This window comes from Haemaphysalis longicornis, unplaced genomic scaffold (genome assembly GCF_048455015.1).
Source record: "Haemaphysalis longicornis isolate Haplotype H1 unplaced genomic scaffold, Haemaphysalis longicornis Haplotype H1 scaffold_2, whole genome shotgun sequence".
NCBI classification, from domain to species: Eukaryota; Metazoa; Arthropoda; class Arachnida; order Ixodida; family Ixodidae; genus Haemaphysalis; species Haemaphysalis longicornis.
The window spans coordinates 114,994,829-115,018,990 of NW_027526295.1; the positions used below are offsets into that span (position 1 = coordinate 114,994,829).

Genomic DNA, 24,162 nt, shown 5'->3' on the forward strand with positions numbered 1-24,162 from the left:
CCACAGCGTTTAACTACGACTGCCCCGACAGCGCAGCTAAGCTTCCGCCTGTAAACCCGTATTTAATTCTCAAAGCTCCGCTAAACTACAATACTATTGCAATAGTAGCAATGTTCACAACGTGCACTCTTCAAGGCTACGTATCACCATTCCGGACCAGGCCATGAACTATTCACTGATATATCGTAGTCTCGTTTTATTTGTCATCTTGAACGGCTCAAAACTACTCCAAACTAATCCAGAGCAGGTATTTTGTTTGCGCATTGAATATATTGCGAGAGCAGATTTGGGCTGTCCAGGAACTCCTCAGAACTATTCTACGCAGGCAAAGAAAAGATACCACGTATGTAGTTTACTCACCGCAATTTTCTTGTGCTTGCGAATTCGTTTAAGAACATTTGTGCTGACTCACGTTCGTCAACGCTATCTTGTCATCGACAGAACTTTAAGCACCAGTGTGCGCTTAAAAGCGAGCCATACTTTCTTTACCCACTGTAGGACAAGCCAGTCTGAGGGAGACGCAAGAGCTAACGCGTTGGCTTCCGTGTTCAATGCAACGGATGCACCGGAGTTCCTCAACAGCACCACCAGTGTTCTTACGACAACAACCACGACTGCCGCATCCAACATCAGTGACCAGGCAATGCTGGACTCATCACTGCTGTGGGCGTGGAGCGAGTGGTGGTCCTCCCTGGACACCGTCACCTACAACGTGGTCGTGTACGCCATCATCATTGGCGGCCTCATCCTGACCTCCATGGCCCGAACAGTGGCCTTCTTCGTCATGTGCATGCGTGCCTCCGTGAACCTGCACAACCGCATGTTCCGCTGCATCATCAGGGCGCCCATCTACTTCTTCGACACGAACCCAATCGGTGAGACGCGCTGCCCTCGCTCGTGATCGCGCGAAACACGCGTAGCCATTGCACACATTCCATTGCCGTTACAGTGCGTACAGTACCGTCACAGTTACGAAAAGTTGGCAACACTGCATTACTGCTTAAATCGAAGACAGCCTACAAACTAATACTTCGTACAAAACAGTTGACCACAAACAAAATTCACAGAAGGAAATAATAAAAAATCTGTTTTTTTTTTGTACAGTTCTTGACCAACAGCTTAAAATTTTTCGTGCTCAGTGCTGTGTGATTTAACTGTGCCGGAGGCGCTAGTCAGCATGCAATTGTTTTTTTTTTTTAAACAGCTTTTGAATTAAAAAGTGCTGCCGTAGGTGGTTGTCCTGGGTGCTGTGAAAATTCTTGTGTGGCGACGTGTTTTTGGTGTTAATTGGCGCACAAAGTGGTCACGGGAAAACCAGGTGTCACACGCAGCTGAGGTTCGTGTTTTTGACCGAATTGCCGCTTAGTGTGCAGCGGAACACAATGATTCACTGGCAATAAAAAAATAATGAGAGAGCCAATAATACTTCCACCTTGCCGTCATTCAGTTCATATTCGTGGTTGTGAAAAGTCATTTAAATACACACGTGGCTTGCGGCATGACTAAGAAAAATGTGACAGCCGGAAATCGAGGACATGGTCGCGGCGCCTGTGACCGACGAAACATTTCGAGCCATTCTGGAGTCATTGGGCTTTCTTGGGGATCTGAAATTTTATGCTATGTTAAATTTTTCTGGTGCAGCGTTCCTCAATGTGGGTATTACATTTTGATCTTGGTTCAGGCAGCTTTTTCAAATTATGCAAACTAAAAATTAATGCTCTTGCTCAATTACACGTTTAGTCCTCCTCCTCCCATTATCCAATGACTGACTTCTCCCATACATTACTGTATGTTTAACAATATTTGTATTTGAGCTTAGGTTAAAATTCAGTTTAAAAGTAGTACAGCATTGAAGAGCCTTAAAACAGTAATTTGCAGGGGAAATTACTCACAAAAATTGGTCGTTTTAGACAATGCGTATATAGAGTGAAATCACTTACTAGAATTGGCCGTCTGAGACAGTGCGATTATAGGTTCTGATGACTTACAAAAATTCGCCTTTTAGACAATGCGAATGTACATTGGGATTGCTTACAAAATTGGCTGTTTTAGACAACGGGAGTATATGTTCGGATTACTTAAAAATATTGACCGTTTGAGACAATTAGAATATAGATTCGGATTACTTACAAAAATTGGCCGTTTGAAACAATGCGATTATAGATTCGGATTACTTACGAAATTGGCCGTTTGAGACAATGAGATTATAGATTCCGCGCGTCGTACTAACTCACCGTGCTGCGTGTGCCGAATTCACCTAAGGACCCATTGCCTCTGAAGAATGTCTATTTTGGCTAGGTTGCCGAGAATTGTAGGATTCTAGTTAAAATGGTCAACAATAAACTGCTTCCAGCTAATACTATTCCCACTACTCGCAGCAACGGCAACCGCTCCCTTCAGCAACATATAAAAAGAATAAACTTTTTGCTTACTTAGATGGGACAAAGTGCGAGAGGGGAAAAGCTTGCCTTCCTGCACCAGTATCTGAAGCACTTATGTAGGGCAATCGATTTGTATAGATTAGGACAATTTGAAGGCAGCGTGGCCAAAGGAAACGTCGTTTTGCAGGAAGGATTCAAAACCGCTTTGCCAAGGACTTGGGCACCATCGATGATCTTCTGCCGCCGACTGGATTGGACATTACATTCGTAAGAGGAGGTGTTTTTGTATAATTTCAATCCTCATCTTAGGTAACTACTTGTACTCCGGTAGCCGTGTTACGTGCTAGCGCCACATGTCATTCGAGCTTGACACAAGCGTGCGCGAACCACTGCAGATATTCCTCAACCTACTCGGTGTTTTGGTCGTGGTCGCCGTTATCAGCCCCTGGATTATCATACCCACGCTAATCCTGTTCGTGCTGTTCTTCTACCTGCGGCGGTTCTACATGCGCACCGCCCGAGACGTCAAACGCCTGGAAGGAGTCAGTGAGTGCCCTTTGCGAACGATCTGAAGCCTCTTAGCTCTCACTGCGCCATTAACATTGGAAAGAAATATTTTAATGGTACCTTCATTTGCAAAACATGTTGTTGCTTTGCTATGTATGATTTTAATTCACTGTACTTACCTTGTACACAATGCGTAATTGATGTTAGCACAGAAGGAAGTTCTCAAGTAGAAACTGTCAGGTGGACCTCCTGGCTCTAAATGCTGAAGACAAAGTTATTATAGTGGCAGAACGAAATACACACAGAGTAATTATAACCATTATCATGTAAGGGTAAGGCGACGAAAAGTTAATTCGTTTCTGTAATAAGATTGCGTATTTTTTGCGCGAGTTTGAGGCACAAAAATGAGAAAGTACAATCAAGGATTACCAATGAACAATCAACAAAAACGAACAATCAAGGATTACCAATGAAGATGTATGCACAGATTGGGAACATCCACAAAGCAGGATCAGGACATAGTACAATACCCATAAAATTCTGAGCAATCATCAGTTTAAAACGAGCTACAAATAGCAAGTTTAGTGCGGAAAAAGTATACAATCAAAAGATAAAGGGTACTCAGAAAAAAGATTTCAAGAAATACTTAAGTACATTTCCAGTAGGTATGTCTGCAAACTTTAGGAAAATCTAGTCATTAGAAAGAGAGCTCAGTGTTCTTGCCCTCTCCTGTGCACCTACATGAGACGGTCAAAGAGAGCCGCAGGTGAGCTTGGCTTTATTTAAACAATCCATTTTAAAGATAAATTCACAGCTTTAGTTTCAGGAGAGGCATTGGAAACATCGATCTGCTCTTTGGCTTTTGACGCGGCATATTATCTGAAGTGCCCAATAGAACAGTACGGTCTGTGACCTCCGCGATTGCACAGCTCGTCAAGCACGAGCAGTAACTATCTGGTTCGTAAGCAGAAGGTCTCAGTAATCTTTGCAGCTTCCTCGTCATTCATTCGTCGTCTCTATTATGGCCTCTGCCCGCAGCACGCAGTCCCGTGTTCTCGCATCTGAGCACCTCGCTGTACGGGCTGACCACGATCCGGGCGTTCAACGCGCAGCGCACTTTCGAGCGCATGTTCGACCTAAAGCAGGACCACCACACCTCGGCCTGGTACATGTTCCTCAGCACGGCTCGTTGGTTCGGGATCACCCTGGACTCCATCTGCTTCGCCTACATCACCGTCGTCACCATGTCACTGGCACTCTCGTCGGACGGTACGAGGCGCTCAGTGTAGAGAATGCTTGTTTCACATGAGCGGTTCTTGCCACAAACAGATTATTGCTTTCTAACGGACACTGATTGTAACTTTCACTTGTGGCTGTACTGTATAATTTATCTCTGTCATTCGTAAGAGGAGTGTTTAACCGCACTATACATCTTTAGTTCACAGGCAACACGTGAAGGAAATGTCATACGCCCCTTCCAGCCGCTGCGCCACCTACACAAAATAAAATCAAAATCATTTTCAGAGTGTTCTTATGAAACTTCAGCATTTAAAAATTATATTTGACCAACTGCATGTCTAATCAGGACTTTTTGTTTGTAATGTAAGACATGTTACTAATTTGCTAACTTTTGTCTTGTGGGTTTGCCGAAGTGACCTAACAGCCGACATCAGCGATTCGGCGTGGCGAGACGGCGGAAGGGCGGCGACAATATGAACCTCACTGTTCTCTTGCAATACGCGCGTCAACAGTATCGAAGAAGTGAGAATATGGCCTACGCAAAGTGGGCTTTATTTAGTAAGATAATGAGGTAATGTTGACTGCTCACTCCAGTGTCCTTCAGGATATCATAAAGAGTCCTATACCATAAGAAATTTATACTTTGAAAGGGTCTTATTGCATACGAAATTCGTGTATGTACTCATGTGCACTTTCAATGAGTGTTTTAAATATGGTAGTGCGTCTAATCATCTACGAATTCCGCGAGAACTGTGAGCTAGGTTCCACCAGGTGGAACAGGGCAGCTGCATTTGCTCTGGGTTTTCTGTGCTTGCTATAGGATTTTAACTCCTTGCTGTATCCTTTATGGTATTTACAAAAAATGTATTTCGGCATTGTTTATGCATAGCGCTTGTAGAACATCTTAAGTATGGCGCAGTTGGGTACTCTCTATTGTGCATCGTTGCATACTTAGAAGACAACATACCACGGGGAAAGAATTATCAAAAAAATGATAAAACATCTTCGGTAATTTAGTACGTAAATCCCTCCCTCCATTCCAAGAACCAAACAATAAAACATTTTGGAGCGTTGACTAATTTTAGTTTATGACGCAGAGAAATCACGCACGCTACTGTGCGTCCGTTTCTGAATTAAACCCACAGAGTAGTGCTGGTCAAGACAAGGTACAACGGCTAAGATGGGCAAATATACCGCTGATTCCTCCAATGAAAAAAGATAAATATATGAGACGAATGAATAGGAATTATGATGTATTCCTACAGTTCGAAATCACTGCAGCTAACATGAGAATTCTACAATACAAACTTAACTTCTCTAGATAGTGATTTTCACAACATCAAGGTAGTTTAAACAAATTGTTATCAATGTTTGAAAGCGTAATTTTGCGTATGCTGCATATTACAGGATTTACCTTAACGTAAAATATTAAAAAAAAAATCTCTGCTGTAAGCAAGAATGCGTAGTGCCACAGGCTGGGCTTTGCTGATACACGGCTGTTAGGAATTCCTGTAAGCAAATCTGCTCAACCACAGCCCTCTCTAACCACAGGCTCAGTGTCCGGAGGAGGAGTGGGCCTGGCCATCGCAAACGCGCTTATGCTCACCGGAATGTTCCAGTGGGGCGTACGGCAGTCGGCCGAAATAGAGAGCCAGGTGAGTTCTTTTCTTTTTTCAAACCACAACTGTCAGAGGTACTCGCACTGTCCTAAATGAGAGCGCAATATCTGGCGTTCCTTCCTCTGCTATGCTGTAGTTCTGACTGATTGTCATGGCACTGCTCGTTGTGTCGCTGCGCACTTAGTTCATCTTGCAGACAGTAGGAAGCTAGGATAGCAGAAGTTGCATCAAAGCGTGCAACCACCCGTCAAAATTTTTTTTGAAGACCACTGCGATGGTAACCGGGCCTTGTCGTGAATCAACCCGAGCCTGAGAGAATTGCAAATGTTTCCGTGGACTATCACCAACACCCCTCATGGTAGCTGCTGCTTAATTGGTGTGAGAGTGCTCGGGAGGGGAAGGGGGTGGCTGTAGGGCATGCTTGTGAGAATAAATATCGGTATAAAATTTAAGCCCGGTATCGTAGGAGGCGAAATGTTGCACAGTTTTAGCCCGTGACGCGGTATATTTTCTCATGACCAATTATAGTAATTTTGCCCCAAAAAAGGAACGCCTTTTCCGATTCTAAGGCGATTACGTAATCAATTGAGCAGCAGTTGTCCGCGTGGTTACCACGTTTAGATGAGGCAGTGAAGGTTTCAGAAAATCACGCAAAATTAACTGCGATAATTACAATCGAACCGTAACCCACTGCGGTGGCTCACTGGCTCAGGCGTTGTGCTGCTGAGCACGAGGACGCGGGTTCGATTCCCGGCCGTGGCAGCCGCTTTTCTGATGGAGGCGAAAAAAAAAATTAAAGCCGTTCCACTCAATGTGAAAGCTGTCGGAAGTGCAGAGCTGTGATTCGCCTTAATGGGATGTACCGCCGTTATCCACTTACTGCTACCACCCCATGCAATTCAAATTTCCCGCCTTCGCAGTGCTCGCGCGCCCCCTGCTTGAAACTGCGCCAGCGGGAGCTCTGGATTTGATTGGATTGGATTGGCTTGGCATGGCTTGGCATGGCTTGGCTCGGGTTGGATTGGATTGGATTAGTTTTGGATTGGATTTAGATTGGATGATAAGCAGCAGTAAGCATGATAATCAGCTAAACCTAGACAACCAAGAAAGCTAAGAATAACCAGCTCAACCTTAGCTAACGCTACGTATATCCTGGCATAGCCGCTTGGCTTTTGAAGCCTCTGGGTTACGCCGTGGCGAAGGGACCGTGACAGGCTACACCTTAACGCCGTGGCGATATGCTTGGCTCCAGCGAGCGAGCTAGGAATACAAGGCGAGCGCCTAAAGTGCTCTACACCTAAAACGCCCGTCTGTACGAGATTTCGGCGGACGCTAAAGATCCCCAGGTGGTCAAAATTAATCCGGAGCCCTCAACTACGGCGCTCTTCATCGCCTGCGTTGCGTCGGCGCGTTAAGCTTTACAATCAATGAACAACCGAACCGTTTTATTGAGGGTTTAACCTTCCGCAACGCTGTCTGATCTTTGCGAGGCGTTTACTGTACTATCGCGCCCAATTTGACTCGCAACAGGCGAGCGGCCGCCGCAGCTGCTCCCGGGAGGCGGTGGCGCCTTGCAGCGAAGCACTCGAGAAGTAAAGGGAGAGGGTGTCCGCTCTTGTGATAATCATCAGCACCCCCCGAGTGCTCTGTTGCCATTCGCGCTCCGAATGCGGTGCGCGTGGAGCTGCCCGATGTAGTTCAGCTTGGCGCAGCCTTGCGACTCCATTATTGTGGTGAGGGGAACAAAGTGGCGCAGTGGCCGTCAGTGACGTAGCTGAAAGCATAATAGTGCAATTCGTACCACAAGGCTTTGCAAGAATTAGAGGCAGAAGCAGTAAACAAAAAAAAATGCGGTCAGCCAGTGTTTCAGATATCTTTATTTGTGTGGAATATTGAACGTAATCGATATTTCGCGACGCCCTATTACCAAACTGGAAGGCTTACGCAAATGCGCATAGGAGCATTGCAGCCAATGAAAAAACTTATCGCTGGCGATGCGGTAAGCCACTCCGAAAACGTTTGAGGTAACAATTTATACCAGCCGCAAAGAAAAGAAGCCAGCAATGATACACACGGGGGATTCCGATGGGTATCGGAACAGCTGACCCCTCTCCCTTTACTTCCCGAGTGCTTCGCTGCAAGGCGCCACCGCCTCCCGGGGAGCAGCTGCGGCGGCCGCTCGCCTGTTGCGAGTCAAATTGGGCGCGATAGTACCAATCCGGTAAATTTAGAGCTTCTGAAGATGTCTGCTTCACTTTGCAGTGCCTAAAAATGAATGCGTTTTTATTGTTTTTCGCCCCATCTGAAAAATAGGCAATACGAATAACCACGCGATGGCTTCCAAACGCTCATGGTAATTCCTGCCGAACACCCTTAACGGTGTTTCTTAAAATCTACGCTTTTCTCTGGGGCTGCTTTTCTTATTAGCACTCCACTGCACCTCGCGTTCCTCGTGGCTGATAATAGTAGGACTAGTTTCGAACGTCTTTACCAGACTCAAGGGCAGACGGCTTTTTTGTGAGCAGGGCGGGCACTGGCATCCAACATGACTAGCTTGGGAGGACAGCAAACTCTTATGAAAAGGGGAAAATCCTTTTGAAGCTCGCTAGTGAGGATGGCTGACTAAGCAATGCGAGAACAAGGCGACGATGTATTTCGGCTGCTTTTTGGGCTCGTTAGTTAAAGACACGGACAGCACTAAGGAATCATGTACAGATTTCAAAGTGTGTATCGGGACTCAAACATCACCAGGAAATCATCCTTCCATATAAACACTCGGGTTACCTTAAACTTGCTTACGCTGCCCCGTGATATTACGCCAATATAATTTACAACGCCTACATGATTCGCAGAAATTGAGAGAGGTTGGCAAATGTGCTTTCACTAGATCTTTTAAGGCTGATGTCAATTACCTTTAACAGGAATCGTTGCTATTGAGTTTCGTCTCCGTTTCATTATGTGTACGGCCCCTCTAATACGTATTTCGCCGGTTTCAAATCGAAGGGTCAATGGGCATTGGACTTCGTTTAATCACGTGCTGCCAAGCCATGGTGTTTAAAGGTAATACCTAACACTTTTACAGATATTATGCAAGAGAGAAAGATAGAGAGAGAGAGTGAGAGAGAGAAAGAAAGGCAGTAAAGAGAGAGGGGCATGCAAGCCCAAATTCCGAGATACTATGTGAAATGTAATAAAGCTTACCAGTACATCTGCTCATTCCAACGCGCAGATGACGTCTGTGGAACGTGTACTCGAATACAGCAGCGTGGAACCAGAGGCAAGCTTGGAGTCTCCCCCGGACAAGAAGCCGCCCAAGACGTGGCCTGAGAATGGCTCAATCACCCTGGATGGCATGTCCCTGTCTTATGCGAAGGGCGAACCACCAGTGCTGAAAGACCTGCACTGCCACATAAAACCGATGGAGAAGGTGAGCAACGGGGGCAGGGCAGGCGACTTACCCACGTGATGCCAGGACGAGTTGTGCGCTGCCCTGAACCAATCATATCTGCCCTCAATACTTTGGAACCAACATCCGGCTGTATATGCTTATCGGCGGCGATCAGCAGCTACATGGCAGAAACGATTAATAGAAAAAAAAGACCAGAAACGCGCTCCTTTTTGAGAGAAAATTGGCTTATTGTTAGCAAAAAAAACTGAGTTATGCCATCGGCTCCTGTATTTTGCAATGCCAAACGCATCGCGCGCTTCCCAATGCGAGTGAGTGGTACGCCTGCAGTTCCCACATGTCGTAAGGTGGCGCCTCGAGCTGAACCGCGATCACCCAACCGTAACTGAATTCGATAGCGGCTTGTGCCTGGTTGCCAAAGCAACCGATTTTTGAGATTTCCGAAGTAATGGCGCTCGCGCCAGCGTTATAAAACTCAGAGCCGCGGTGGAGCACGTTTTGCCAACGTTGCCGCTTTCCACCACGCGTCCCCCCGATATGAACCGGTCACGTGACTATAGCACTGGGAAGGCTACAGATTGGGGGAGAGTGGCCTGAGTAGAAGGAGAGGGTTTGTTTGGCCGGTCCGGGCTGATGTGTTTGGCATTATAAAAATACAGGAGGCGATGGTTAAACAGGTAAATAAAGTTGGGTATGAATGAGTTGGGAGGCAGGAACCTCTGTGTTACAAGACTAGCATGCAACATGGCGTAAGTCGACATCCACGTGGAAATAACCGTTTCAAAGGAAGTAAGTCTCTCAAAGCTCGGCGAATGCAGCTGTCTAAATGTGGCCCTAGTCAACTCGTTGTGGCTGTCTACTTTTAAACCGTGTGATAGCGACATATTCTAGGGTCTGCGTGAGTAGTTTGCGCACATAACTGCAGAGGTAGAAACTAGGCCATATAAAAGTACGTCCGCGCCCAAGGTCCTCGTGGTCGGTGATGCGAACGCAGATATGTGCCGGAGCATAATAGCGCAGACAAGAAAACACACCAAGGGAAGTGGCGAAGGTAGATGTGCCAGTGGTCGTCGCCTTCGTCTACGAAACGTGTAAGAGACATGCTGAGAGGCCTTCACGAGTAATGTGAGCATGTAAATTACAAAAGTAGCAAGTAGGGGACTAGCAATGTACATCCGCACTGAATGTCCTCTTTTCTTGGTGAGGAGAACGGTGGTTTGCGCCGAGTTACAATCAATAACGCAGAGAAGAAAAACGCGCAGACGGTACATGACCTTGTACTAATGAGAAGACAGGCCCGGCAATCGAATACACCCGCTTTGCAAGTTATACATCATAAGGAGTGGTGTTCTTGTATTTTTTACCATCATTTACGAAGACTGGCATAGCAGAATTCATAAGCACGTGGGAGACAGAAAAAAATGGCGGCGTATCTGCTCCTTTTGTTGCAAATGTCGGCAAAAGACGATAGTCGTCGGATGCCCCTGCCAAGTAAATGCCTCCCGTCTCTTCCCTGCTCACCTGTTACCCTGTTCCTCTCCCGTTTCGCTGCTCCCAAGATAAACACCCTAGAAACTTGCTCAAGTCAATTTAAATTTAGCGCGTCCCACTGCTCCTGGCCGCGCGCCTATATACCAGCGCTGCCGTACGTCGCAGGCGCGCGTGAATCGAGGCACCTGACTACAACACTTATAGAACCACGTCGCCCTGCTCTACGTGCGTTCAAAGTGCAACGTGGAACCTACGTAGTGGAACCTTTTGCTACTGTTGCCATTTCATTTCTTAAAATTATACCAGGAGCTATAGTGGCGCGGGCAACACCAAACGAAAGACTGAATTTTTTTCTGCAGTGGATGTATCGCGATCATCAAGCATCCATGATTTTTCTACTAAAGGAACACTGCAAATATTACTTATGTATTGATGTTTTGCCTCATATTTGCGTAATGTTTCTTTCTTATTCAACAATGTTGACAGGTATAAACATTGCCACCGGTCTTAGACGTTTATATTTGGCGGTGTGTATATAAACCTGTAGCGCAGAACCTGTTTCACTTTGGCCGGGCGCCTTAATCGAGTGACAGATAGACAGACAGACCGAAATTTCCCGCCTTCAGGTAACCCAAGAAAGACTATATTCTTTAAAAGCAACGTTACTCTCCCCGCTTGATGACCTCGATGAATCGAATGATGGCCTGGATGAATTTGACGCGCTCCGCATTATTCTGTGCAAGGCTTTAGCAAGATCTCAAAACATGATTGAGAGGGTTCTTCGGGGTGCAGATGAAAAACTAGCCTTTGTTGTTTTCTCACAGCTTTAGGCGATAGCATTGTTAGGCTTATTTTCGGATTGTTTTCTGTGGGTGCTCGCTATTCGCCGTCACCCGTTCTAAGCCAGCGTTCGCGGGAGTACGTGACCCCTGCTAACAGGAAACTACAACTGAGGTAGCGAGATACGAGGGCTCGCCTGGAGTGGGTGGGGTGCAGCGGGAACCAGATTGTAGAAAGGAGTGCAATGGTACTATAGCGAAGACGAAAGAAAGGATACAGGATTTTAACAGGCGCCGCGCTTGAGCAGTGAGTTTCTTCTACGCCATTTTGTGGCCCCATGTACGGCAGCCTCAGCCGCCAGCATTGCTCGCAACTTACGCCATCACACCAAAGCGCCTTTCTAACAGGAACTGATGCCCGCGCCAGCGTTGTGTCACGCAGCAAGAATATACAGGAAGCGAAACGCCCATTGCAGCGGGCGCGAGCGAGCGACCGGATAATGTCACAATGAAAAGTAAGCGAATCAGGAAGCTCGGAGCTACGTCTGTGAAGGAAAGAAATGCACCATCTGGTGGGCGCTGCGGTCATAATTCACTCCGTGGCTGTGCAGCGGAATGCCGTTCACGGCTTTGTTCTCCCGCAAGATATTCTGCTAGCTTGGCATCTGCGAAGTGTCTGTGACGCTATCTAGCCACCGTACGGATCCAGTTTCTCCTCCTGTCTTAGTCTTACTCCGTGTATTGTGCCATATAACTAACAAATGGAGCGAAAGGTTATCGGCAAGCTTACAAACAAACACTACGGAGTGCTTGAGTATCAACAGGAACATAATAAAACGTGTTGTAATAAGAAATACTTCTACCGAGACATGAGAGACAGCCCTGATGAGTTCGCCACCTCAAGATCAGAGTCATTTGATTGCAAGCAGGTTCTGCATCTCGGGCTCTGGCCTCCAGGTTCCATACTTGAGCTCCTTACCATGTGTTTACCTTCTTCTTGAGGTGGCGAACTCACCATGTGTTAACCTTCTTCTTACCATGTGTTAACCTTCAGCCGGGCCAAAGCGCTCCGTCGACGTTGAAGTAAAGCTAACGCGTGGTACATTTTAAGACGTAAACGTAGACGTCACCTGTAAGTTTGTATTCATGAAAATCATCTCCGCCTGCACGAAGTTTTACTTGCCTTTCGAACTTCAGCCCTCAGCTTAGCGTGAAAAAATGCAAACTCAGCGCAAGTGAAAATAGTGTTCAGGTGTCCACTGCCGACAGAATTTCCTTAATTACATGCAGTAAAAATACTACGCTCAACTTTCCTCTGCGTCTACGCCAATGCAATTTGATAAGCAGCAAGAACCATAGTTTTCTCGGCTTGGCGTTCCATTTCAGTCGCATTATTTGGAATTGTACGGAAATTGCGTGCCCATTTCAAAAACTCTTTGACGACTAGGGCCACCTTTGCGTGGTGACATAGCGTGGAAAGGGCAGTGGGGAGGATAAAGCGAGCCGTAATTTTCGTACCTGTTCCCTGCACATTTTGATGCGACTGCTTCCGCAATGCGTCACGCAGATGCGAGTAGACATGGTGTTAGCGTCGTTCTTTTTCAGCGCAAGGCTGCTTCGTAATGACAAACTGTTGCCTACTCCAGCCGGGTTTTAATACTCGCGGAAAAGTCTAATGAAGTTTGAGTGCGGAGGAGAAGCTGTTTGAATAGCGGTTTAAGAGGTCTCATAGTAGGTACCGCTCACAGAAAGGGTTGTTATGACCTGTCCCGATAAAAAAAGAAGCCTTTTGTCGCAAGATGTAACGCCCCGCCTGATTTTGCGCTACTTCTGGCAGATTGGCGTGGTGGGACGCACGGGTGCGGGAAAGAGCTCCATCATCGCGGCACTGTTTCGCATGACGGAGCCGGACGGGCCGATACTCATCGACGGCATCGACATCCGCTACATTGGCCTGCATGACCTGCGCCGCAAGATCTCCATCATCCCTCAGGTGAGAGAGAGAGAGGAAGAGAGAGAGATAGAGAGTGAATATCTCAACTGAGGTGCATGGCATTACATTACACGTTCCCATGCGAATAAAAATAAATCAAAATTGCACAGAGTTATATCGAGTAGCAAATCTAGAGTTACAGATACTGTGCGACTTCTATTAAGAGCCAAGCTGCTGCCTTCAACATGGGCCTAATATCCACTCATATACAATCAAAGTAGCGTTGTGCTAATTTCATCGTGAAACTCAAAATACTTTATCGAGGAAATTTGCAGAAAACCGCGGTTCCTGTATACACAAAGGGGCCAGTCAGCGCAAAAGCGAATGCTGAAGAAGTTTCTCACGGATAGCCGTCTCCGATTGCTGCCCCTCAAGACACTCCAGTGTGCTATCAAAGGGCACACTTGTACCACATGTCGCAGGGGAATACCACAGTGTAGGGTTTCTATTTTCGTGTTTCAATGTGCCTGATGTGGAGTACCTCATTTTTCACGCCTCGTAATGTTGACACTAAAACGAAAATTTGCTAATTCAATCTAACCCTGATAATTTTGACTTGCTCAGTGCGTTTTATAGTTCGGTACCCCAAACTAAGCACGTATTTCCCGCTGCGTACTGTAATGTGCGGTGTTTCCCGATGTTGTATACACCATGGGGGGCCCATTGATTCCATAGCTGTTTATTGCTGCAACCAGCACTGTGCATGACGGTTCTTACTTGGCGATGGCAGGATCCGGTGCTGTTCACGGGACCAATCAGGCGAAACCTGGACCCATTCTCGGAGCACAGTGACGAGGACCTTTGGAAAGCCTTGGAAGAGGTAATGCTTTCGACTGTACGCAAAACTTCAGGGAAGCTTGTACTCACGCGCAAGACTTTAATTACGGAGCTGTTGTCGGTGAGCATTGCCGGACACATGTTTAACTTTCACTATCATTGTCTATTTGCATAGTTGCGGGGCTAGTAATCGCCTATATGCATTGAAGAGGTCGTCGTCTTTGCGGAAAGTGCTGGATGCAAAGTCATCTACATCATTCTACAATGCCACCGTACACGATCCCGCCACCGCTGCCTCGAGTCGTCATCGACTCGAGGCAGCGGTGGCGGGATCTGCAAATCGCCTCGCGAAGGATTAGCACCCTCTTACCGATGTCTCTAATTATCCATAATGGCTTCGAGAGAATGCGGCAGCCGCGGTGACCTCTCCCAAGCAGGTTGTCTTTTCATCTTTACCATTAGCGTTGGAGGGTTTTTATACATGCGTGGTAGCTCCTGACGACATAGCTGGAGGCTCTTTTTGCTGAAGCCACTGCGCGAGCCACGGACTTGGCGATCTCCGCGAGGCACGTGCTCATGAGCGCTCGCTATTGCCCCACTCCTTAGAGTTTTTACCAGTTTTTGTTTTGCCACAGCCGCCGCGCGTGCCGATTACCCTCGGCGGTCGTGGAGAGGCACACGTTCACGAGCTCTCGGCATTCTTTTGGTATTTTTTCCGGCAACGGCGAACCATCGGCTCGTACAACAGCTCCGCTTTTAATATCGTGACGCGGGTAAAAACTTTATCTGGAATCATACCCAGCTGCGCAAGGCTTGTGACATTGATCATAGCATTGTGTCTCACGGGGAGGGGCCATGGCTGTGGTGAGCGTCCTGTTGCGGAGCTCTAGCGTACGGATGGCAGGCCCGCAGCAACCTCCACCAATTCTAATGGGGTGTGATGCTAAAAGCCTAAATAGCAGAGGAGAGGCAGGAATCGCAATTGAAGACGGAGCCGGTTTTCTGTAGTGCACTCTTCGCTAGCGATGCTGCAGACTGCCGCTCATCGTCGTCGTCGTCAACGGTGGTAGTTCAACTTGCACTCGCGATGTCGCTTGCGCAGCCACTGCTCATTGCGCTCAGTGTCTTCGGGTGTGACTACACTGTACACCGATCGTCCTCATTTTTTAAACGAGAAAAAAAAGATGGTCCTCATTACAATGTTTTATTTATTTATTTATTTATTTATTTATTTATTTATTTATTTATTTATTGTACCCTTAAGATTACAGGCTTTCCAAACGAGAGTGTGCTTGCAAGGAAAGAACAAGCAGGTAAAATGAAAAAAAAAAAAACGTTCTTTTTCTTTCCCCCTTCCAGGTGCGGCTGAAAAGCGCCATAGAGGACCTTCCAGGCGGACTGTCTGCGCCAGTGTCTGAAGGCGGCGGCAATTTCAGCGTCGGCCAGCGGCAACTGATGTGTCTTGCCAGGGCGGTGCTGCGTCAAAACAAGATATTAGTAATGGACGAGGCCACGGCCAACGTGGACCCCAGGTGCGTGCGGCACCTTTTTGCCTCACTGTAAGGTGCGCGTGTAGTACAAGGTCTTTTCACAGAGCGTCACACCCCTTGACTTCTTGGAATATAGTGCTGCACTCAATAGCATTGTCAGTCACAGGAGGGTGCTGTGTGCATTGGAAGTATCCGCAATAAGTGCCCGTAGAACGGGGCTTTCCCCAGTAGATGAAAGGATGCTAACGGGAGCGTGGAGAAGAATACTGGTATCTGTCCTGCTAGAAGAAGGCCGTCGTACTAGCACAAACTTCACTTAAAGTAATAAGATGCCAGCAACGCTTTTACAATGTGTGTAACACCAAGTGTCGTCTTATGTAACTAGAGAATGTTTTACGACACCCTCGCACCCTCTAAGCACTGTAGCAGCCTAAATTAGAATAGGGTTGACGCACAATTTCTTTAATTCTCAACACGAAGTTTATTGTAACCTGTTCAGAACCGTCTAACATTTCACTGTTTATCAGCGCATTATGTCCTATGGTGCATTCGGTAGAGGCAGCATGATTACTTCGACGAAAAAATGGCTCTTTTGTGGAGAGCCCATGCTATACAGAAATAATTTTAACCAGATTTCTACCATTTCCGGTTCTTTCGTGGCAAAGACAGTGGTAAAACAGTATGTTTTATTGTATAACATGACATCTGTCTAAGGCTCTTGTAACTCTTGTTTACCATCGGCACGTTAAAATTTCAGATGGTAAAGTAATGCTCTTCGGCAAAATGATTAACTTCTATCACAAAAATGTATGAAAACAATGACTTGAACTTGCACTACCATAATTGTGCAGAACACCAACCAGACTCTGTTCCTATAAAAAAAACATCCTTACAGTAGCAGTTTTGCACCCTACTAAATTGGATGTTTGCCTGTTATTGGGAATCAGCCTCAATCCTTAAGCGCGGCCTACCGATGGCAGCGAAGCGGAACTTGTCTGTTTTCTTGCAATACCTACATGTCGCTTTGAAAGAATCGTCGCACACAATCGCTATGCTTCAGCATTTTGAGCAGCTGGATGGACCATTCATTATTTACGCCTTTGGAGTAAAGGCAAAACGCAAACTGAGAGTTCATTTACAGCACCCGTGCTAGTTTCGGAAAACTCTGCGTTCTGCTCGCGCCGATGTCGCGATATCCTCAACAGCTTCTAAGGCTGGAGTTTTGTATGGCAAATGTAGGATTTGTGTGTACCCTAAAACCATTGCTTCAAGAAAAGCGCGTTTTATTTTATTTTATTCAGTAACGGAAAGATCCAAGCTACAGGCTCAATTTGTATGAACTTACAGATATCAAATACTATTCAATTCTAAGCGCTTTCCAGAGCAAGAATTCGAGGAACGCAACAAACTGTATTTCTTGTTACAATAACCAGGGTATTAAATTTCCCTGCGGAAGAGGAAACAGATATTGTGTGCAAATGCCATATGAAAACACATTTAGTGCATCAGTAGTGGCAAGACACTGACCAAATAGGCTTCCAAGGGCACTACATCACCTGCAACGCCCACCAGACGCTTAACCATGTATGAAGGAAGTGGATGAATTTTCAGGACATATCGAGATCAGCGATGCTTAAGAATTGTCACACTCTTCATTTTCTTTCATGTGCTACTTAGGACTGATGCCTTGATACAGACTACAATACGTGAGAACTTCAAGGACTGCACAGTGATTACAATAGCGCACCGGTTGCACACCATCATGGACTCGGACCGAGTGATAGTAAGTGAATCTACTTCTTCACAGTATCAGTAGCCCCCGTGTTTATTTTATCACAAGACCTTCGTCGCGTATTGCATTATGTGCCGAAGGTTTGAAGAATCATTCACTTGCATTCGATCATATACAAGACTAGAAGCACGCTCAAAGCTTGATTAAAAGTGATTCGACCATCGGAATAGGGGGCTTGCGTTCGCAATATCTGTGGTGTAAACAGTGTTATCCACGAACATAATAGCACTCAATAAAAAGTCTCTGTTGCTCTCTCTCTCTCCTTCTCGCGCCCTCTCCCTCTCTCTCTCCACAAATAAGAAAAGGGATAAAATAGATCAGCGCAGATTAAGAATTCCGGAATCATAACTTCTCTGAAGAAATCACCGCTATATTTCATTATTTGTCAACGCTTTTAGCAGCTGCTCATGAGCTTTGCAGATGTACAATCGTCTAGCTGCAATGATAAAAAAAGGGAAGTCAAATGGGCCACGGTTTTACGGTACCCCGGTACTCCCTCTAACGGCTGTGCCTAATGGCGTGTAATAGAAGTGGTTTCAAACAACAGGACGGTGGGTTGGTGGAAGCTTTATTTCTCGCATATTGCCACATCGCACCGTTTGGAACCCGCTCGTTGCTCATTTGCTTCATCGCCAAAAGTGTCACTAGTTCACTAGTTGCACAGGAAGGGTTTTGCGCATGCTCACTCTAGCATACCCTCGGAGCTACACCTACGCACTGATTTTTGGAGATAACCTATGCGTGTATTTCAGGAAAATACTTGAAGGTGCCACCGCTTCAATACGATGCACTGCATTATAAGTAGAGACCGGAAGTTTAGGCACTAAAAAAACGGGTTTTAGGCGCCTATTGAAGGCGCTCAAAATTGAAATTTAGGCATATATAGGCACTAAGTACTACCATATAGGCATATATAGGCTCGAATAATATTTACTCAGGCGGCGTATTTCAGTGCAATTTTTCGGTTTAGAGTAAACACAGGCTACAAACATCGGTATTTTGAAAATGCAATTTTATTTTCTTCATAAAACACTCAAGGGTGACGATTTCAAGATATCTAGGGTGACGCAACACTGTGCGAAAGGCTGTGGAAGCAGTGGCAAACAAGCACCATCTCCAGGTTTTCGGGCTTGAAGTTGTGCCTTCTGTCAGTCAATATCGTCTTGTACGCAGAGAAAGAACGCTCCACATCCACTGAGGTTAGCGGAGCGTACTTGTACTTTGGCACGTTGGATGTTTTGATTCCATCTGGAATCGCGGTATGTCCGCCGCTCAAAACCTCAGACAGTTCCGTCAGCGTCGAAAATCCGGGATTTCTGTCCAACACAGACTTAAGCTTCTCTATAGCTCTGTCAGCAACCGGTCCCCTGGGAGCACTAGCGAACCTTTCCTGTGCGTCCAAAATCAGCTGAATATTTTCAGTCAGCGTTGTGCCCGAACTTTCAAGTTTCTGTATTGTTGTTGCCAAGAACGTGAAATGGGCACACAAATAGGCCAAGTCACATGCAAGTGTAACATCATGTAGAACCTTCTGGGCCCTTCTCACGGCGACACTCTCATCTTCAGCAAAGCTGCTTACAACAGCCTTGACACCGTTTAAGTGTTGGTTGTAGTATTCCACTGCCGTCAGCCAAGTTCCCCAGCGGGTAACAACAGGCTCCGGTGGAAGAGGTACACCCGGCAGCTGCTCCCTGAAAGCACGAACGCGGGAAGGAGCCTTGAGGAACACCGCCTTCCCTACAGCTATCAGTTCGTTGACCGAACTGAACGACTTTCGTAGCTCTTCACACACCCGATGAATCCCGTGAGCAAGACAAGTGACGTGCAATAGTTCTGGGTAAAAAACCTTGAGAAGTGCACCAGCCTTAAGCATATAAGCTGCTGCATCTGTGTAGAGCAGCAGTACTCGGTCGTCGTGGGCTCCGGAGGGGTACAGAAGCTTCAATGACGAGTTCACGAAGCGGGCGATGGTCTCTCCGCTAGTTTTTTCTAGCTCTTTTGAGCAAACCAGGAAGGGTGTTGTTTTCTCTTCTGCGTCAAGCTTTCCGACTACAAAGTGACCGAGTACTCGTCCGGTGACATCTGTCGTCTCGTCCACAGAAATCCAAATGTGGAATTCACCGATTTCTCTTCTAATTTCTTGTAGCGTCTTCTCGTACAGTGGTCGCAGGTACTCCTTGCGAAGAGTCGACTCTGATGGTACCTTTTGTTTGCAGTACTTTTGCAAGAAATTCTTGAAAGTCTTGTTTTCGATTTTCGCCCAAGGGATGTTAGCAGCGACTAATGCTTCGCACAGGTCAGCGCTGAATTCACTTTTTTTTCCTTGAGCAATACTTTCAGCCAGGAACGATTGTCTTGATGTCGACGGCTGGTTGCGCAGAGCATTGGCTTGATGCAGTGCTGTTCTTTCATGCTGCTGCAAGTGGAACTTTTTTTCACAGGGTACCTGCGCGAAGAAAACAGTAACGAAAACTAAGATATTGCGTAAGGCACGTGAAACGTTGCTAGTGTACTTTTGCTTTTAGTCATGTAGAGTTGTAAACCTGACAATAGCTCAAGGAATGGCGAAGTTGGCCAGCTGCGCAATAGCAGGTAACCGTTTTTAAAATCATGATGCTTATACAACAATCCGACCAACACTGTGCCGGAAATTTTCAATAAGGAAGCCAGTTCCCGAATTAGGTTGCAAACATTGCACAACAATGAATAGCAGTTACCGTAAAAAGTTCTTAAAACGCACATTATTGGCAAGTTCTGAGCATTCAGAATAAATTTAGCGTAAGCACTGTTGGAGGCGTCACGTTTACGGTTGGTCCAGTGTTCACGTCAAGTGCATGATATCGTTAATTAAGATCAAGTGGAAAGTATTGTATTCTCACCTGCTTTCCGCAGGGTTGGCAGAATACTGTTTCTCCGTCGACGGTGTAGCACTGCGATCCACTGGTCCATTGCCGGATAAGGACACTTTTCGGCGTCTTAATCTTCGGCATTCGTCGGCAGGCTTCGGACGGATTACGGAGAGAGCAGAAACGCCAACTACGCTGACGTGCTGGCTGTAGTGATAGGGTCAATAGGTTTTCTCTTAATCTTGCCACAAGCTAGCCTCGCGCTGCCTCTCTAGGGCACGCTCTAGCCTCGCCCGCGTGCAATCTGCGCTGCAATATTCTCGACACCAAACAAATCCGACCTTTTTTTTTGGGGGGGGGGGGGGGGAGGGATTCGCGAGCAATTTGTAATTGTTTTGCATTGTTTAGAAAGGCTTTTCGAAATCCCGTCCGAGGTAAATAAGTGGGAAAGGGTTCAGATTTATTTGCAATTTTTTAAGCAGAAGGAAAGGCGTGAAAGTCAATGTTGCGCATCTTGCCGAGAGAGTAGCTGTGCTTTCCCGCAGTACCGTCCTGGCCTTGAGAGGTAGGGCTTCCATTGGCCGGCTCCCTCGCAGGCTGGCGCTTGCGCGCTATCGTTGGGGGCGCTAGCAGACGACGCGCCGACGGAACCCGCAAGAATCTTTTTATGCCGCTAGCATTCAATAAAAACCCTTAAAAATGCTAAATACAACGTTTTCAATTGCTCTCTTGTTTTCTTCCAAACAAGCCAGTGCGAACCCATTTCCAACGCCAGCGCGCCTCGTCATTTTCATTACTTCATACCCCCATTCACAAACATACTGTTTTCTATACTCGCTGCACGCCGACTGGTTGGGGGACAACGCGTACTCTTTATTTTCACCTTGCATGCCTTGCAGACTAAATTCGACGAGACCATTCCTCAAAACACGTGTTCTCCTGTCTGTGACAAAACAATTTATGCCACTGTTAGCACTGTATTATTGCGCGAACAATATATAGGGCATTTCGGGTAATATTTCCGTCGCTACGCGTCACTCTGTCAAACAGCCAGCGACATAAACCCAAAAACGGTAAAGTGAGATAGCGCTTAGAGATCGCCGGCTGCGTGAGTAGGTGCTAAGAATACTTTAACAGGAGTGCGACTGAGCGGCAGCTGCCTCTGCAGACGTGCCCGTCAGTCACGGGGAGTCTCGGCGGGTCTCTGTGACTCCTGCCACTGATTGCCCGCGTTGTATAATTATCGAGCACGCAGCCAGTTTAGGGTGGCAAACGAGGAAGAAATGAAAAATACTGCGGCTAATGGCGATACTGGCAGACTACAAAAGGAAAGACAGGCAGCCAAAGCCGCTGCTAGAGCGAGAAAACGAGACCGCTGAGATTATTAGAACGCTAAGCATGGTTGGCATAGTGTAGGAAGAAGATGATGATATTTTTGTGGTTATACGCTTTACTGAGTGGGGTGAAAGAAACTCTGCGTGGCGGATGTCTGAAGAGAAAGGAATGAGCATCGGGCGAGGCCTCAAGTTAGCAATGGAGAGAGACAAGATGCTCATGCATTCCCATCAGTCCAACAATAGATTTCCTTTTTTTCCATCGAGATATACGACTGATTGAGGCAAAGTCTGTACTCGACAGCACAAAAAAGGCATTTATAGGCGCTTAAAAGCTTGTATAGGCACGAACCTCAAAATAGGCACGTATAGGCACAATCAACTATTGCTTAAAATGTTCCCCTTCCTTTAGTTCATGCTTATATGTTAAATAGGCTCGATACGGACTGGAATAAAAAATAGGCATTTTGCCTAAAGTTCCGGTCTCTAATTATAAGTAAACGTGCAAGGCAGCCGTTAAGTAGCTCGTACATGCGAGATTTCAAACTCTGATGGCAGTTTTTGCTCCTCGCAGGTTCTGGACGCCGGCCGTATCTTGGAGTTCGATGAGCCGTACGAGCTGATGAAGAGCGAGTCGAGTAACTTCACTGCCATGGTGCAGCACACGGGTCCGTCCATGGCACGGCAGCTGTGGAAGTTGGCTTGCCAGGCTCATTCCCAGAGGCATAACCCCGTGCCCGCCGACCCAGAATCTGGCGACGCCAAGATCGAGTACGAGGCAGACAAAGAAGAAGAGCTGCCTCCGTGGTTTGTGCTTTCGCGGCCGGACGTCGTCACATCGGGCCGAGCAACTGAGGTCATCGAGGAAGAGGACGGAGACACTACCGAAGACGGGCAGTACTACACGAGCTTGTGATCGGGCAGAGAACGTTTTTGGTGACGCGGTGTTGCCTATCATTTTGATGAAGTCCGAGGGGCGCATAGATGAAATGGTTCCATCTTGTTGTCATCCTCGCGCTGTCCTTCGGCAGCTCTAGGGTCCGAGGTGACCTCTCGCCTCCGTGTTCATCTACACATATCAGCAGCCACAGTAACGTGCTAGCAGGGAGGCCGAATCCCTCTAAGCCGCGGAGATTCAAAGAGGGATAACTTGCGTGCCGCTACTTTCCGCACGTTCTGTTGCTCCAGGAGGCGAAACATATGCTTCTTCTGACGTTGCTTCAATGTTTTCTTGAACATTTGAGTACAGTGTACTACAAATCCTCAAAAAACTTCTCACCCTCGCTGCTCTGTAAAATCCCTTGTAGAAATATAAGTGGCGCACTGCGCATGCTGATAACAAGAGTCTTTCAATGGTGTAAGAAATTTCCTCTGGCCATTTTTGAGCTTATCAGTTATTTCCCTGCACTTGATGTTGCATTTCTTTTGATGGGATGACGTCAAGAATAATTTTGCAACGTCACGTTATTTTGTCTATGAATTTATCTGGAAAAAAGGGCAGAGTAACTTCCTAGATTGCAGGCGGCCATTTTACTGCCCCGCTTCATCTTTGAGTATTCAAACATCTGTTTACAGTCTTTGAAGCGTTTTAGTAGTATGTGAAAAGAACCATGCACGGGCGCTTTTTTACATAATGCCCGAACAGGAGCTACAAGCTCATGGGTGTCAAGCTCTCCCACTGCACGCCAGACAAAAAGACGAACGAACAGAAAAAAAAACGTTTAAAAAATTTTTTTCCAATAGAACTCGTTGGTTAACGAATCATAAAACAGGGTGTTCTCGTTCACCACTTCTCAAATTCCTCGGTTTGAACGAGGTATAAAAAATATTGCAATGGCTACCGATTTACTTCAATGTTGTCTTCTTGGAATCGCGCGAAATATTATGGAATTACTAATGTAAATTTCTTCAAGTAAAATAAGAACCCTGTGACACTTTTGGCGTGCAGTCACAACAAATAATTTCCAAAAACAGTAGCATGAATCAAGTCATTTACAAACTTTAAGTACAGCTAGAAGTTTGGGCTGTGGAAAATCCACAAAAAGGTACTTGTTGCAGTACTTTGGTTTGTGAGGAAACCCAGGCCACATACTTCTTTCTCGCACACGAGTTCCTACTTGGTGCCAAAGATGAATTCCTAATGACGTGCCATAAATATCTGTGACATAGTGGACATTTTTTGGTCTGCATACAGCGTTTGTTTTCATCGTGTATGTGAAACACGTTAATAAACCTGCATTGTTGCAACTTTTGCAATCAATTTCGTCCCTTCCTTTTCGTCAATGTGTTTAGCACAGGTGCTTATTCTAAAAACGAACGGTGCTTTAAGAAGAATGCCAATATATGCCGTATACTCAATCCAGTCAATATCTAAGGTCTTGGAAAACTGAATTGAAATTGACATAGGTTTATTCACATATCAAATGGATAAAATTCACAAGGGAAAACCTGCTTGACAAGGCGACCAGCCCATTTCGGCGCCAAAAAAAGTAATGCTTCAACCCAACC

General features: G+C 46.3%; 1 protein-coding gene and 1 long non-coding RNA gene across 2 annotated transcripts in view; one reads left to right on the forward strand and one right to left on the reverse strand.

Annotated features, from left to right (window-relative positions):
• LOC144169129 (ATP-binding cassette subfamily C member 4-like) overlaps positions 1–23,914 on the forward strand; it is a 104,499-nt gene extending 80,585 nt beyond the window's left edge. Inside the window, exons 17-27 of the mRNA XM_077698159.1 lie at positions 499–875; positions 2,569–2,648; positions 2,777–2,927; positions 3,927–4,157; positions 5,679–5,782; positions 8,976–9,173; positions 13,260–13,415; positions 14,146–14,235; positions 15,552–15,724; positions 17,360–17,465; positions 22,229–23,914. Coding sequence (XP_077554285.1) covers positions 499–875; positions 2,569–2,648; positions 2,777–2,927; positions 3,927–4,157; positions 5,679–5,782; positions 8,976–9,173; positions 13,260–13,415; positions 14,146–14,235; positions 15,552–15,724; positions 17,360–17,465; positions 22,229–22,570 — 2,008 coding nt within the window. The 3' untranslated portion in view covers positions 22,571–23,914. The remainder of the gene's footprint in view (positions 1–498; positions 876–2,568; positions 2,649–2,776; positions 2,928–3,926; positions 4,158–5,678; positions 5,783–8,975; positions 9,174–13,259; positions 13,416–14,145; positions 14,236–15,551; positions 15,725–17,359; positions 17,466–22,228) is intronic.
• On the reverse strand, positions 18,470–20,690 carry LOC144169130 (uncharacterized). Its single transcript, XR_013322367.1, has 2 exons — positions 20,354–20,690; positions 18,470–19,920 (listed from the first exon to the last, which is right to left on the reverse strand). It is a non-coding gene; the product is annotated as an uncharacterized LOC144169130 (long non-coding RNA).
• Positions 23,915–24,162: the final 248 nt, after the last annotated feature.